Source organism: Micropterus salmoides, unplaced genomic scaffold (assembly GCF_014851395.1).
Source record: "Micropterus salmoides isolate LMB-PRFRI ecotype aquatic unplaced genomic scaffold, ASM1485139v1 Ms_hic_scaffold_16, whole genome shotgun sequence".
Classification (NCBI taxonomy): domain Eukaryota; kingdom Metazoa; phylum Chordata; class Actinopteri; order Centrarchiformes; family Centrarchidae; genus Micropterus; species Micropterus salmoides.
In genome coordinates, this window is record NW_024040707.1 from 24,851,182 (window position 1) to 24,868,905 (window position 17,724).

At 39.2% G+C, this 17,724-nt stretch overlaps 1 protein-coding gene across 4 annotated transcripts in view; it reads left to right on the top strand.

Annotated features, from left to right (window-relative positions):
• The window catches only part of LOC119905741 (tumor necrosis factor receptor superfamily member 14-like), a 67,910-nt gene extending 57,108 nt beyond the window's left edge, over window positions 1-10,802 (top strand). The window contains exons 5-7 of one of the 4 annotated variants that reach the window (XM_038723031.1): window positions 5,403-5,558; window positions 8,266-8,353; window positions 8,454-10,802. In XM_038723031.1, the coding sequence (XP_038578959.1) occupies window positions 5,403-5,558; window positions 8,266-8,353; window positions 8,454-8,664 (455 nt within the window). In that variant the 3' untranslated portion in view covers window positions 8,665-10,802. Of the gene's footprint in view, window positions 1-5,402; window positions 5,559-8,265 lie in introns of all 4 variants that reach the window. The other 3 variants (XM_038723030.1, XM_038723035.1, XM_038723034.1) reach the window with 3 other exon arrangements.
• The last annotated feature ends 6,922 nt before the right edge of the window (window positions 10,803-17,724 follow it).

Below are 17,724 nucleotides of genomic sequence, written 5' to 3' on the forward strand. Positions count from 1 at the left end.
AGTGTGTTTCATTCAGAAACAAAATACCAACAGAGCCTTAAAGCTTTGTATAATCCCCCTCATACCTCACCAACAAACTGGGGTTTGACCTGAATGAGTCCTGTCTGTTTGAAGCCCTACTGGCAGATAATGTTTTTTAGATTTCCTTTTTGAACATCAGTGTAGAGAGACAGGAAAAAACGGGTAGTGAGACGGCATCAAATGCAACAAAGGAATAGATAAAGATTGTGTTTGGTTAAAAAAAGTACTGAGTTATTCATACCCTGAAACAGAAAAGGTAAGGGAAAGTAAATAGGTCATATGCAACAAATGAATCTCTAATCTGAGTTCGAAAGTTCACTGAGCGGCTTCAGAGCTGCGTCTCAATATTAGTACAAATTACCAATGTTGCTGAGGAGAAGAATAAATCCAGTAATGACAGAAGAAGTGACCTTTTAAAATATGAATTTTTAATTAGATCCTCACTCAGAGCTTGGTGTTAGGTAGCACCTCTAGTCCCCCTACAGTATTGTAGAAGGCTCCACATCATCCAACACAATTATCAGGTGAAACTCATTTATTGGAACAATAACAGTCTGATTTACCAGCAGATAATGTTGTTTTAGTACTAGTTTAATTGACACATTGAAACTTTTTCTGATCTGATCACTTGGACATCATCATCTGTCTGTGCCTTCAACACTGTTTACAATGAAATATTAATCAGTTATATGATGTGACACAGTATAGTGACCAGGTTTTTTAGGTTTTAGGCTTCAAATCAGGTTTAGGGAAAAATTATTTGTATTAAAATTACTACTTTGTTTCTACTTTGTATAAACAGGACCAAGGCATTTTTTTACAAGTCATTCTCAGTCTTAGCGCTCAAGTCCCAAGTCAGACCGGTTGAAATAGGTCAGTCTGGGTCAAGACTGACAAGTTCCAAGTCAATTCTCAAGTCCTAAATACCATATCCTATTTTTTTTAAAGAGTTAGAAATTAGAAAATAAATAAACTTAAAAAATAAAGCAATACATAACAGTCAGTGGAAACAGGAAGTTTCCTTTTTACATCAATTTGAATCTTGGCGAATAGTGAAATACACTTTCAAGGGCTGTAACTTTTAAAGACTACATCAGATTGCTCTGATATTGACAGAGGGACACTCTGAGGTGGTCTGCTGTCACTTTGAAGTGAAATGAGTTAGGGGAAACAGAAGGTTTTTCTTTTTACATGAGTTCAAATCTTGTCTGAATATAGTAAGCTTTCTGTGAGACTGTAATATTTTCTTTAGATACTTGTGGTGTCTTAAGCATTTATTTATTTATTCAATCGTTTCTGCCACATCAATTGCATTCTGTTCAGCAGAAGCTCACTTTTATTTTGAAATGTGCTGCGACACGATGTTACCGTAAGAAAAATCCTTAAACTGGTCTTCAACCAAGTCCAGTTGCCCTTGATTTTAACCTTCGTTGGATAACTATGACCTGGATGACTGAGAATCTTCATAGACGTCAGCTCTAATGTGTCGGTACAAACAGGTGAGTCGAGCTGTGTGTGATATATTTCGATTAAAGAGGTGTGGTGTCCGAACGATAATGCTGCGATGATGTGTTGAGAAGAAATCCGCTTGACACTGTTCTTGATTATAAAAGTTTATTACATCAAAGAATTCAGCATCAATTACAAGCTCTGCAGCAGCTTGGAGAGTGACCCCACCCGATGGCCACTCTGTCTCTCTGTACATCGAACACAACTTATATAGGACATGTTTAGGTCTCTGCTAAATACAATATAAGGGCGCAGTGCTGTAGAATAAGTGTAACCATCTGTTAGACACCACAGAAGGGTACAGTCCCTTCATACACACTAATCTCTACTCCCCCTAACACTGGGTCAGAGGTCAAATTCCATAGGAGGGTTCACTCCCCGCACACCCATCAATCATTACTTCCCCATAAGGGTCCACTGTCCCTCTCTCCAGCTGCAGAGTATTATTTTAAACTGTAATGGTCAAATGCACATATGTTATACACCACAGAGGGAAACGTAGTCACACACTGTAGAACCCACTTGTTGTTGTCTTACCGCTGAAACTCTTGAGTCCAGGTTCTGTGTGGTTCGGATGTTTTCAGCTGTTATTTCAGGTGAACAAAAGCTGTTAAGTTCCGCTCTTACAGAACTGCACGCAATTGCAAAAGCGAAAGTTAGCAGACATCGTAACTTAGGCCTAATTATTTCTAAACCTAAAGGTAAAATGCTGTTCAAAATTATAGCCTACATTCTTCTGATTCTGATCCGAAGTCAGTTGTTTTAGAACGTTTAGAGACATTTGTGTTTTATTAGACTCAGTAGGAGAAGGATCACTTCCTGATAGGATTGGTCTGAAATGTAAACGTTTCATTGATTAATCCCAAATCGGCCCTGGTTATTCAGCGTACACATCGTGACGTGTATGAAATTCACATTCAACCAATGTTGCTGCTGTTATGTGAGTATGTTTGCTATGTCTCAAAGTTCTATTTGTCAATACCCAGCAGTGTTTGTTTTTAACTTGTCCTGTCTCTGGCGACCTGGGAGGTTACGGCTCATTGGGCAACCTTTGCTTGACAGTGTGAATCTTAAGCATTTTTCTCACCTCTGTTGGTTTTTGTACAGATTGTTTAGTCTGTACAATAACCAACATGGTAAATGACAGTTTGTTGTTTTACAGGGGAAATATGTAATAAATATTAATCAGGTGACACAAACAGGACTCACGTTCCATGAAACCATCATGTTCCTATGGAATTACTGGATTTAGAAAAAAGTTTGTTGTCAAGTTTGCCATAACAACTTTAAGTGATGATGTGTGTTCTCAGCATGTTTCCATTGCCTCTCAAGTTACCAGAAAAATAATTTATTGCAGGTTTAAGTACAGAAGTATTATCAGCAAAATACCTGAAGTCTAAAAGGTTAAAATACTGAATCTGCAGAAAAACGGTCCTGATGACATCATTGTTAATACATAAGCAGAATTGTCCTGTTGAGGTTTAGCTAGTTTTAAGTATTTATATACCGTTTGATAGTTTAGTCTGGTGTTTACAAACCTGGGATTCAGGTCCCTCCAAAGGGTCACAAGATAAATCTGGGGGGTCGTGAGATGATTATTGGGACAGGAAATTAAATCCTGATCCAAAGTAAATCAGTTATAAGGTTATAAGCCACTGGTTTAATGTGCAGTGACCAGTCAATAAACAGATTCCCAGTGAAGGTAAAAGACTTCCAGGGTCCACCTGTGGTTCCTCATCTGGAGCTCATGTGTGGACAGTTTAAAGTTAAAAACAGGTTTCTCCAGCACAAATGTATCTGTGTTAACCAGGTTTCTCATTTAAAAGATGTTTCAGACATCTGCTCACTGCAGAAAGCTCAAAAGAAACTGTTTGCTTGGCTGTTAGTGTAATCTCTGCATGGATGTGTTTCTTTTTGTTTCAGATGATGTCCCTGTTCTGCATTTTACTCTCACTTCATTCCAAATCTCAGTGAGATGACGTCTTCAGCCCACGAAAACTCTGATCCTGCGGTACAGAATGATGTTTAGCAGAAAACCTGTGACAGCTGCAGCATTACTGGTAAAATAATTTGTTATGAAAGCAAGTTTTTATTTGCTTGACAGAAATTCATGCATCAAATCGCTCCTCTCCAACATTTCATTCTTTGTAAAACCTTTGTCTTTATAATTCTGTTTCTCACACATCAACAAACATTTCACTGTCGAGAAAGAAAATAGAAAAAGTAAACTGAAACGTTGAAGGTTTTCTGTCCATCAGCTCTGCAGAGTGATAAGCTGCTGCTCTGCCTTTAACCTCTGAACAAGAAGAGAGTGGAGCTGTTTAATAGTGCTGGTGGGAAAGTGTAAACTCAGTGGATCGTTCCTTTCCAGTGATATTTCCAGACAGTTATAAAATGAGGAAATACAAAAACCATAACTAAAAATTCTACACATGGAAAGCAGTGGTGTCAGTCGCGTAAGGTAGTAAAAACAGGCCCCAGTGCAGGTTGTTAAGATGGGCCCCTTGGGCTCCTAAGTTACGAAGTACACGCTCGCACACAGACACACACACACTGTGTTCGTGACTAGAAGGAAACCCTGTATTGGCAAATTTGTGTGTCTTGTTTCCTCATTTTGCACGGTTTAACAACTGATGAGATTAGATGCAGTAAATACCTACCCTCCATAATATAAAGCTCATTAAATTAATTGTCTTTCCATATTAACATATTCAATTTAACAGTTCTTTTTATTCCTTCTCTTTGGCTATGTTCAGACTGCAGGCCATTGTGACCCAAATCAGATTTTTTTGCCCATATGTGACTCAGATCTGATCTCTTAATGACAGTGTGAACCGGCCAAATAACATGGAATCTGATCTTTTCCAATTCAGAATTGTCCCACTTTCATATGTGGTCCAAAACCGATACAGATCGGAACTTTTCAAATGCGACCTGAGTCTGGAGACTCAGGTCAGATTAAATGCAACTTTGAAGTCACTCTAGAGCAGCTGTTCTGCTGTACACTGAGCTGCGGGGAACGAGAAAGCTCCACAAAAGCCATTATTATTCACGTGGCTCTCTTTCTCCTCTACCTATCTATCTATTTCCCTTTCTTACACCTGAAATCCACCAGACCGCGAGCTCTCTTTTGAGTTATCTGCATGCTATTTGTCCAAGTGGACACAGTGGGGAGAGAGAGGGAGTCAGTGGTGGGGTGGTTGCGTTGTACAGCGCCAGAAACCGTAAAGAAAAGAACAGGAAGTTGTGAACAATTGTCATAATTCGGGAGAAATGAGACCCGTGAGAGGACAATAAAAAACAGGAGTCTCCCGCGAGCTAACCGGAGCTAACCTCTGTTGCTCCTTGTGTACTTCTGTAGCAACAGCTGCTGCGTGGCCCGCTCCGGTCATGGGCACCTGTACAGTGCGGGCCCCGATGCAGCTGCACTGTCTGCACTGTCTATACCTACACCCCTGACTAATCTCCCTCCACCTTAACATATGCAGACTCACCTGTCGACAACTGCAATTTTAATATCACTATATCTTAAACTGTATGTTATGATGTTTTATTGCGTGTGTAATTTCTGTTTTATTGTTGTATTGTTAACCTGTAAAGCACCTTGGTTGTTCTTAAAGTGCCACACTACATGCAGAAACAAAGACCTTGTGTGTTGTGAAATACTCTGAAATACTGAGTGAAGATATTTTGTCACAAGTAAGCCACAAGACATTCAACATGATTTCTTTTGCAGTCGAGGTATTACGCTGTTAACATCAGCACAGCCTTTGCTGTATTTTCCTTAATGTTTAAGCCTGAAAAAAAAGCATGTTGGTCTAGCAGATTAAAAGTGTAGTATCTCCATATGTAACCTCTGTATGTGCTGACAGGTTCTGGTTTGAAGATAAATACGTCATGTACAACAACATCAGATGCAGTTTGTGAACCACTGGAGGGATTCTACTGTCTGGAATCTACAGAGAACGGCTGTATGACAGCACAGAGACACACAAGCTGTCAACCAGGACAATACATCAGCAAGAAAGGTTGGTTTCTTTCTGCTGACTTTAAGGCTGTAACTATAGTTTAAGTGTTTAAAATATAGCAGGAAGCGGCAACGATCGGGATCCAAGCAAGTCGCGAAAAACGCAACATTTGACATTTTCAGAGGAGAAGAACAGATGCAGACGACTTTAGAGATTCAAGTGATGAAAGAATTTTGACTTGCAAACTTGATTTTTACAGCATCACCTTGAGATCAGAGAGTGTTATTATATGTACCTGACTACTGGGTGAAGTAGTCAGGTGGTAAAGTTTAAGTCAATTTAAGACTTAAACTTAATCAGTTTAAGTTGAGTCATCCAGTCACCATGAAGGCAGCTTTCAGATGATCACAGATTGAGTAAAAGCACTGAAGCTGATTTGTTACAATGTGCAGCACATGTAAAGAAACACAAACATAATTTAAATAGTAATACAAAACCCCCTGTAAAATCAAGATACTATCATAGAGATACACTGGCTCTATTCCATATAAATTTAAATAGTCTGAAAATGGGATGGGAATAATCCACGTATGGTTCGTTCTTTGATTATTTCCTTTCAAAACCGAACAGAAAAAACAAGTTGTTTTTTGTTTTTTCTGTTTTGGAAACCATAACAGAAATTACTGATTGTGATATTTAATAATGTCAGACTAATTTAGCTTTGTGTGTTACACTTGATAAATCTGCAGCAGATACACTTGGGTGATGGCGGTGCCTAATTAAATGTAGCCTAATTAAGATGAGCTTGAACATCAACATAAGTGCGTTACAAGTTGCCAAAGAATCCTCCGATTTTGAAGATTTCTTCAGTATCAAATTAATTCAGTGATAGTTGTCAGTACATCCAATGGTACACAGCAAACATGAACTGTTATTAGTTAATTTGTCGAACTGTAAATTAAGAAATCATACACGGATTAAAATGTTTGGGTAATTTTCATTCATTATTTAAATTGCACACCATGCTGAGCTCATTTGTTGGTTGTTACCCAAAATGTTTATCAAGGGTTTTTTCTCAAGGACTACAGCCAGGGTGACTACAGGGGAGCCAGGGGAGCTTGACCCCTCTTAATGAGACATGAGCTCCCCTGAATACATGATTTATGCTATTTTTGCCATTAATTTCAATTTTTCTGTATCATTATGGATCATGCGTGCACCCGCCCGAGAGGGTCTGGTAAAGTAATGGACACATGTAATATGTTTTATACTTTCTGTGAATATAATCCAATTAATCTTTTTTCCATCCTGTATAGACACCTTATTTTGAAAACCGGACGTTATCACACGTGTATCCTCGCGCTAAATTCATCAAGTCCGACCCAATTTGATAAATAATGTTGTATGTGGTTCTCATATCGCGTAACATGTAGACTTCACAGCCTCTCTTCAGGTAGGACTGAGAAACTGACAGGATACAACTATCACTGAATTCATTTGATACTGAAGAAATCTTAAAAACCGAAGGATTCTCAGGCAACTTCTGAGGCGTTCCTCTTCCTGTCCTGTTTGCCAGTGAGTTACAAAATGAACGTGAGCCTGCTGTTTTTCTAAAAAAAAACCACTTATTTTGATGTTCAGGCTCATCTTAATTACATTTAATCAGGCACCACCATCCCAAGTGTATCTGCTGCAGGTGTAGCAAGTGTAACACACAAAGCTAAACTAGTCTGACATATTAAATATCAGAATCAATATTTTTCCATTTTGGTTTTAAGACAGAAAAAACAAAAAACAACTTGTTTAGTTGGTTTTTCCGACTCGGATTTGAAACAAAATAATCAAAGAAACAAACATACATGGATTGATGGGTTTGTGTTGTTTTTTCCAACATAAAAATTTTCCATTTGATTTGTAGGGTTAGGTCTACTTTTTCTTTTTTGTGGCGCTTCCAAATTGTTTTCATGAGATGTTTCAGCAGCAAATGGAGTTTGCTCAGTTGTCCTTTAATTTTTGTGTATCTGCTGATGCCAAGACCGACCCAAACTTATATTTACCTACAGGACATATTGTTTTACATGTGTGTAGGATACATTGAACAGCTTTAGCTTCTTAATCTGACACATGATTTCAAAATAAAAATAACTTTAAGATTTACTGGGATAATGTAAACCCTAATAGTTACATGGACAACATAAGTTTAAGAGTAGACAAAGCAGAAGAATTCTCTCAATCTGTCAGGAACAGTTTTTTTTATTTTGGGGAAAAAAGTAGTTCTTTTTGTCGTTTTCATGCGCAGAGAAACTGATATTACATTGGCAAAAAAAGTGAAAGTTAAAAGTGGAATTTATGTAATTTCTTGACAGTTGTTAACTGACATCAACATATTAGCAGTGTTATATTTGATTTTATTGTACATTACATTATAGCACTAAAACTCTTGACATTTGAATAGTTCAAGTTTTCTCTCAAACAGGGGTCAGTTTGATTATGAGGCTGCCGAGGCTCCTTCTTTACAGTGAATCAAATCCCATCTTGCTCTGTAATTATGAATGATAAAAATGAAATGATTTAGAAAAGAGCTGCAATAGAACATCTCTTCAAAACCTCAAAGAGAATGCCAAGATTATTTTGTGACATGTATTTTTTTAAATCCACTGAAATTAAATTATGTTTGATGAAATATAATAATGTCATATCAGCCTTTGATCGCTTCATAATATGTTTACTAAACTAGTTTCATTATCTCTAATCTGTGTTTGTACAGGAACAGCATTCACAGACACAGAGTGCTCTGACTGCAGCAGTGGAACATTTTCAGATGGGACATTTACGTCCTGTCTGCCGCACACACAGTAAGAGAAGCTTCACATCAGACATCTGAACTCTTCCAGCAGCAGTGAATTCATGGTTTCCTACAAATGTTGCTGTAAAAATGTCCCTCTATCATTCCAGATGTGAATCAATAAATCTGCAGCTGCTGAAAGCAGGAACTGCTTCAACTGATGCTGAATGTGGAGAACAAAGTTCAGACATGACAGGAGTTGTGATCGCTGCTGCTGTTGGGGGGATTCTTTGTTTATTAATATCTGGATCTGTAGCTATATGGTACCTTTCCAGAAAAAAATGGCGTTTTAGAAATGAATCCACTTTACTGGAACAATAGTTAACCTAAAGTCAACAACCAGCCGAACTGAAAACACTGCAGCCTCTCAGACCAGAGGATGCTCTATCATATAAGCTATGGATATAGGCTATTTAAAAATAATTTAAAAAAACAAAGCAGGTCCCTGCAGATTTTAACTAATCGCGTGTTCATAACAGCAGCCATGAGTATGATTTTTTTTTTTTAATGCCACTGTCAGAGATCAGAAAAATCAAGCAAGTGTCTCAAATTTTGAACTAACATTTTGCAAATGCATTTATAAGAGAAGCATTCAGTGCTTTTACAAAACACAAAACGTTGATTAACGCCACTCTCTCCTGCTGAGTGGATGCTTCACTGGCAGAAACGTTAGCTGCCGGAGTTTATTTCCACAGGCTCAAGTTTCACGTTGCTGTGCTGCTTTAGCAGATGCTTCAATACAAAATTGTTCACAGTTGAAAGCGTTTTGCTGGTCGCACAGAGTTTACAACAGAAGACCATGTTCTTTGCATCTCTGAGTGTGACACAGCTCGGCCTAATGGCAGAACGTTACTTACAGCTGTGGAAAGAACGCCTCTCTCCTTCTTTCTCCATTCTTCCTTTAGTTTATTGGCTAGCAGCTGACTTGAACAACACAAGTTCTGGTTCCGCTGACCTGCAGTGCGGTTGCACATGATATATTAACATGCAAAATTAAGTTTATTACTGAGTCAACAAGAATTTACAAACAATGCCTAATCTACCTTGATTACAGTTGTTTACTACAGTCTTCTGACCGGCTACCAAAGCGCTTTGACCCCCTGGCTGCATGCGCATCCAGCAGTGTTTGTATAAAAGAAACCAGTCTGAGTCCATTTTACTGTTATGTACAGTAGGAAGTAGGAATGATTTTTCTTCTAAGTAATTAAATAACATCACTCATTTATCAAAATTTCACAAAACAGAAACATCTGAATGGAGGTGAATATCCTGCACACGGCGCTACAAGCTGAACATGTCTTCTATGGAAGTGCTGGTCTACAGTCTGGATCATTATCTCACACAGATGGTAGTGTACAGAGACTGAAGTCAGCCTGGAATAACAACTTGGATCAATCTTGAATTGTATTCAACTCTCTGTATCTCCCACAATTTTCACTCTACATATGTATTTTTTTCACAAGTTGTAGGAAAACCTGTTCTGTCGCTCATGTCCAACTTTGAAAGAAAATAGACTTTCACAGCTGGTACAGTTGGCTTGAGAGGGAGAGGAGTCCCACTCAACTGCTGCATAGACTCCCATACTAAAAAAGTGCTGCAGTTTCAGGAAGGAGTCAGAAAGGTGGACATTTCTATACTGCGGCTGTGAAGCATTTTGACAGTAGACACACAAATCTTGGACATCATCTTCATGAGGATCTTATCTCTCTAACAATATGTTTACTTTGGCACTGAGAGTTACGGTCTGTTCAGTAGGACCAGGAGAAGCTGAGCTGTGCTCCAGGTTAAAACTCAATGAGATCAGCTGTATAAGCCTGTCTAATACCGATAGCTTTTAGCATCACAGGTGAAACCTTAGATTGCAGGCTCAGCACATAGCTGATTGAGATGATGTAATGCTGACAACTCAGTAAACATGGCCCTTCACTACATCCTCCAGCACCTGGACTCTCCAGGAAACAACATCAGGATCCTGTTTGTGGACTCTGCCTTCAACAACATTATTCCAGCTCTGCTGCAGGACAAGAGGAAAAGTCTTTATTACAATAACGAAACTAAAAGCATTTGTCACTTATTTTGTTTGTTAATGAACCAAATTAATTTGGTTAAATTTCAAATATTATACTATGACTTTAGATATTTATGAAAAAGAAATATATTCTTTTATGAAAAGATTGATATTCATTGTAAAAGAAAAGCCTATTTGAACCTCTTTATCTTTTTTAAAAACATTGGGCCGACATTCACAAATACAACATTTCCAAAGAAATCTAATATTATATTGAAGAATTAAAAAACTATTTTTATTGAATGTCTTTGTTGCTTGTTAGGTAATCCCCTATGTATCTAGTTGTGCCATGTTCTATCATTCTGTCATTTAATGTAGGCTATTTTGTTTCGGATGAAGATTTTCGTATTAATATGATTCAATAAAAACAACAGCTGTATTGTCTATCAGACAAGAGCATTTTTTATTAAACACAATACAGCATAACTTTGAGCTGTGTTGTTAACCTGTGTATGGTGATATGAAAGTAGTGGAAGTGGGATTTTCGGAATTTAAAAATCCTACATGTTAACCAGCAATGTCACAAGGAACTCACATTTGAAAGAAAGGTCTCCCATTGTGCAGCAAAGGGTGTTACACACTTTCAACAAGCCAACATCGGTGCTCACTCGGCATTGGAGGTGTTTAACAACCCACTACCACTTTGCCCTCATTGGTTTGGGATGGCACTCAATGTGGTGGACCATCTGGATGAAAGCGCAAACAGAGTGGAGGTAGGTAGGGAGAGGGAGTAGCACGCAGTTTCGGAAAGGCCCTATGTGATTTGATGGCGCCATTTGCAAAATGCAGGAAGAGAGAGAAAATAGCGAGGGCCGAAGAAGAGACAGGCCGAACGTCTCAGAAGTATCTCTCTGTACAGTGTGTCTATAGTAAAACAGAACAACAACATTATTCCAGCTCACTGTCCAGCAGCAAGCGGCACATGAAGATCGGAAAACATGTTTCTGACTCCAGGACCGTCAGCACTGGTTCCCCTCAAGGCAGTGTTCTTTCCCTTCTGCTCTCCTCCCTGAACAGCTGCACCTCCAGTCACCAAACCACCAAGCTCCTGAAGTGTGCAGATGACACCACCTTCACTGGGCTCATCTCTTGTGGGGATCAGTCTGCCCACATGTGCCCACATGTGGGAGATTGACCATTTGGGGTCTTGGAGCAGCCAGATCAATCAGGACCTCAATGCACTGAAGACAGTGGAGATGGGTGTGTATACCTTGAAGAGCCCAGCCGCACTCATCCCCATCAATCTGTGCAACTCAACACTATGGAGTCATTCCGCTCACCCAGGACTTCCACGGGGAGTTGATACGCTTATGTCACCTAATTACACGATTTCAAACTTTTTCAAAGTTTTCATACCCCTTTCTAAATATTTCAGGTCATATATTCACAACACTTGGGATTTTCTCACATTTCTTCAACTGCTTCATGGCTTCAGCTTTCAACAAAACTTTCCACATCTTTCATAAATTTGTACCATTCAACTTTATTAAAGACAGCAATTCAGTTTAGCGCAAGCCATTCAGCAGACAGCATTCACACCCCAATTTCTTCAGAAATTGCTTTTCTAGTTTAGTTATAAAGTTACACTGCTTTGAGAGTGGGGATGTGTTGTTTACAGTAGTTTAAGCTGTCATTGATTGCATTGCACATTCCATGGTTGTGCTCTGTAAGTTAAAAACAGGTTACAGCTTTATTGTTGACCATGTAACTTTACAGTTTTATTTAGTTAACTTTATACTGGTTTGAGAGTCAACAGGGTTTGTTGACTTACAGTAGTTTATAAGCTTATAATTAGTCATTAATTGTAGACACATTGTACATTAGGCTGCATGGTTGTGCTCTGTAAGTTAAAAACAGATTACAGGTTTATTGTTGATTATGCAACGTCACAGTTTTATTTAGTTAACGTTACACTGGGTTTAAGACTCTATTGCACACTTCCCATTCCTCAGCGTACAGATCTATTTATAATTTTGATTCAAAATTTTGATGGAGGTGGGTACGAAAGAGTATTTAAAACAGTTCAATTTGTTTTTTGGGATTCTGTACCTTCTGCCAGAAGGCAAGAGCTCGTATTCCGTTTGAAGGATGTGGGACAGGTCCGACAGTACTCTCCGCGCCTGCCTAAGTACAGACTGCTCATAGATGGACTGAAGGGAGATCTTCAGTTAATAAGCCGTCAATAATTGCATTGCACATTACATGGTTGTGCTCTGTAAATTAAAAACAGGTTACAGTATTCCTTACACCTAAGCAGTTTTATAAGGAGCCTGGATTGAACGCAGCAGGTGATAAAACATTTGTAATAACCACGAGAGACTTGAGACTTGACTTGGACTCAAAGACTTGTGAGTATCTCTGACAGAAATTATAGCGAAACCACTCACATCTTTAAACTTTCCATTTACACAGATAGAGTGCCTATTTTATGTAATAGGCTTACGTCACGTCATTACTGAAAGCTGGTGATACGTTTGACACAAATAATTATAGATCTTTCGGTTTTAGCAAAGGTTTTGGAGATTTTAGTGTCTGATCAATTAAAAACTTTTGCGGTTTCACAAAATATCCTTAACGACATGCAATCTGATTTTAGATCTGGCCACAGTACAGTTTCTGCTACTTTAAAAGTTATTGATGACTTAAAAGCGGCAATTGATAAAAAGTTGTTCTGTATGGCTGTGTTCATTAACCTTACAAAGCCATTTGATACAGTAGATCCTTCCATGTTAATCAAAACCCTGTTGAATATTGGTGTTGGGCACAGAGCTGAAAATTGGTTTCAAAGCTATCTCTGAACGGACACATGGAAATGTAACATCTAACCCTGTTGTTCTAAAAAGTGTGTCCCACAAGGATCAGTTTAGGGTCCTTTGTGTTTTATCATCTATTTAAACAATATCTGGTAGTAAGATTAAACACTCACAGTATCATTTGTATGCTGATGATACAATTATGTATTCTTGTGCTCCTACAACTGAGATCACCAGTGCAAATTTGCAGTCGGACTTTGCATCATTACAATCTGCCCTGTTTGATTTGAAGCTACTTTTAAATGCACAAAAGACAAAGGCAATGATATTTGCACCTACTAATACTAACGTCCCTGCTCTTTCTATTAACACATTGCAAGATGAAGCCATTGGACTTGTTGATACTTATAAATACTTGGGTATCTGGCTGAATGAAGGTTTTACCTTTAAAAAACACATTGAAGCTCTTGCTACAAAACTTAAATTTACCCTGCCATTTTTATATAGATTGAAATCTTGCTTTTTTAGGACTACACGGAAAACAGTGGTTGCAGGATTATTCCTGTCTCAGCTAGATTATGGTGATATCATCAATTAGCATGTCCATCAACAACAACCTTGACCAACTTTATCATGCGGCTCTCTGGTTTATCACAAATGCTGGCTATGAGACACATCACTGCATCTTATACAGTATGGTAAATTAGTCATCACTCAAACTGCGCAGGATGCTACACTGGTACATTTTTATTTCTAAAGCTATTTTAGGTCTTCTGCCTTATAATTTTTTAAAGTTTGTTCATATGCAAAGCACATATCATTTACGATCTAGTGACAGACTACTTTGTAAGGTACCAAGAATGAGGACAGAACCAGGAAAGAGGAGTTTCTCTTACTATGGCCTTTGTCCTGGAATGAACTCCAGTCTAAGCTTAAGATTGGCGTGCCAATTTCCTTAGCTGCTTTTTTAAAAAAAATATCAGACACTCTAACGGACATATGCAATTGTTTTTTTATTAACGATTGGTAGATATCTACATTTAGTCTTTCTAATTTCGTATATATTTTACATATTTAAACTCAGTGCATTTTTATCTATGTAAATATGTTGTAAACTTTGTGTAAATTTGTATTGTATTTTAATTTAATTGTGTTTTACTTGTGCTATACAGGACTCCCTTCTTCTTCTGTGGTGGCCACTGAGCTCACAGCTGGATCTGAACAGAGACAGACTGAAACTGGACTTTATCTGTCATAAACCAGAACAAACAGCTGGAACAGAAGACGTATATAATCTGAACTGCAACATGATGGACAAATGGAGACTTTGATCAAAGTAGAGAGGCTTGATAGTGTGCACTTTGCAGGTACAGACTCAGGTGGGTACAGGTGAAGCAGCCTAGAAAGAAAAGTAGTCCACATGTTGAATAATGAAACTCCCCAAGAGGCAATATTTTGAGCAGGTGAAAAAGCTTTGTTTGAAACATCCCCTCATTAAACTCCTGGCAGCCTGTGGTCTTCAGCATGTGGACTTTTTTCTGCTGTGTCATATAATTCCTAATCAAGCGAGCTGGTAGCCAAGACGTACTGAAACGACTTAACAATCCGGCGAGGACAGGATGTCAGGCCGCTGCTTAAATAGGGTAGGAACCCGAGGGAGTACAAATCATGTGCAGGTGTGTGTAATCAGCTCCCCTCGCAGCTGACACGCCTGAAAGGGAAAAGGGCCCAAAACCAAAACTGCAGCCACACCCAGGGAACAAAAAAAAAACACAAGGCAGTCTTCCACATGTCAAGGTTAGGTCGCAGCAGGGGCGGGCGTGACACATATACTGAATGATATCAGAATCAGAAATACTTTATTGATCCCCAAGGGGAAATTATTTTGTCACAGTTACACCCATTGCACAACAAGTTAAAAAGAATAGAAATAATAATTGAAAGGTATGGTATAGAAAAGTATGGGTATGTACAATATTTACACTATTAATGCATTTATTGGTGAACAGTGATAATGAATAAATAGCAGCAGAGAATATTGCACATTAAATATTAAACAGATATAATAAGGTCCAGTTTAATAACTAACTATGTGTCTGTGTGTCAGAGGAGGAGTTATAAAGTTTGATGGCCACAGGCAGGAATGACTTCCTGTGTCGCTCTGTGGTGCATTTTGTGGGGATGAGTCTTGCATTGAAAGTGCTCCTGTGTTTGAGCAGCACATCATGGAGTGGGTGGGAGACATTGTCCAAGATGACATGTAGCTTAGACAGCATCCTCCTCTCTGACACCACAGACAGAGAGTCCAGCTCCACCCCCACAACGTCACTGGCCTTGCGGATCAGTTTGTTGTGCCTGTTGGCGTCCGCTACCCTCAGCCTGCTCCCCCAGCATGCAACAACAAACAGGATAGCACTGGCCACCACAGACTCATAAAACATCCTCAGCATTGTCAAGCAGATGTTGAAGGAGCTCAGCCTCCTCAGAAAACGAGACCGCTTTGGCCCTTCCTGTAGAGGGCTTGAGTGTTCTTGGCCCAGTCCAGTTTATTGTCCATATGCACACCCAGGTGTTTGTAGTCCCCCACAGTGTCCACACTGCTCCCCTGGATGGAAACAAGGGTCACTGGTGCTTTGGACCTCCTTAGATCCACAACCAGGTCCTTAGTCTTTGTCACATTGAGCTGTATTTGGTTCTGCTCGCACCATGTGACAAAGTCCCCCACCACAGCTCTGTACTCAGCTTTGTCACCCTTGCTGATACATCCAACCACAGCAGAGTCATCAGAAAACGTCTACCATCCGGCCGGATGGTGTTGAAAGCACTGGAGAAGTCAAAAAACATGACCCTCACAGTGCTCGCCAGCTTGTCCATGTGGGCATTGGTATGGTTGAGCAGGACGATGATGGCATCCTGAACTCCCAGTCGGGGCTGGTAGATGAACTGGAGTGGGTCCAGGAGAGGTCTGATCATGGGCTGCAGCTGATCCAGAACCAGTCTCTCCGGGGTCTTCATAATGTGGGAAGTCAGTGCCACAGGTCTGTAGTCCTTGGAGTCACTAGGACGTGGCGTCTTTGGCACAGGCACGAGGCAAGATGTCTTCCACAGCACAGGGACCCTTTGGAGGCTCAGGCTCAGGTTGAAGAAATGGTGAAGGACTCCACATAGCTGGGGGGCACAGGCTTTGAGCACCCCAGGGCGGACACCATCATCACCTCCAGCTTTGTTGGAGTGGAGTCTCCTCAGCTGTGTTCTCACCTGGTCAGCATTGAGACACACAGAGGGTACGGGTGGGGGAGGGGGAGAGGAGGAGTCGTCAGACTGGACAGGGCTGTTAAATGGTAAAGGTCACATGGAAAGAGTTGAAGTGGTTTGACTGTAAGCTGCAAAGACCGAAGTGGGTTTAAAAAAATCACCAAACAGAAAACCACCAAACAGAAAACCACATACCTGAAGACTTCCTCCTACTACTTCATATGTCTGCTCAATATGAACCACTTGTGACCTCGTCTGGCTCTTACTCAAAGCCTGGGACTGTGTGAATGAAGTGAAGAGGTGGCCTCCTACTACTGTGAAAGCATGTGTAAGTGTGGGAGGGGACAGTTTTATCTTCTCATCACAGACTTACGGTCTTTTATCTCCCTCCGTTAGTTTCTGAGACCAGTTAGGTCTGTTCTCTCTGTTATCTTTTTAAAATGTATATTCAACAAGACGTTGGGAGCCTTGATGAACAGTAAATGGCATGATGTTTTAACAGCTGTTAAGGGTGTGTCATACAGTCACTGCTAATGGAAGTAATATAGATGGGGCTTTGCTTGCATAAGCAAACGTTAGCTATTATAAGCTATTATAAACGGTACACAATCTGAACTGCATAAGTTCATATTTAGTATAGGCTACAAAGTGTAACCAGTCCTTCCAGGATCCAGGCCTTTTTGTGATTTTTGATGTGATTTTTTTTACTTAGAATTATAGCCACTTATACGCCACTCTCTGCGTATGTTTTGTGGTGGCAAAGTATTTGTCAGTAGACAAAGGATTCTGAATGATTTTAGAAAATAATCTAATTTCGATTTATTTTTACCAATTTTGTGATTTTAAAGCTCTTTTTCTTCTGTATTATTCAACAAAGACGAGCAATAAATCATTGCATAGTATTAAACATTTAGTGTTATTTCCTGTAGGAAGGCCTATGTAATGATGAAATTAGGTGATGCATGAATTGATATGAAAGACATTTTTATTTATCTACTTCAATCACAGCAGTATATTGACTGATTTGTTGAACTTTCAGCCTTGTAAACTTTCATTATCATGACAGCAAAAAGCACTTACAAATTAGCCTGGTGTAAACATACATTTTAAGTCAGTAACAAATCAAGTGCAGACTGCAGAAATAAAAAACAAATCTGTGGCATTACCACATTTGGCATTTTAGATAATTCAAAGTCACTAATAAACATGAAATGTAAACATGTGGATTGCACTTGTTAAACAATGTCTGTCAACTTTACTAGATAGTGTTTGAATAAATAAATAAAAAAATATATCTTACTAGGG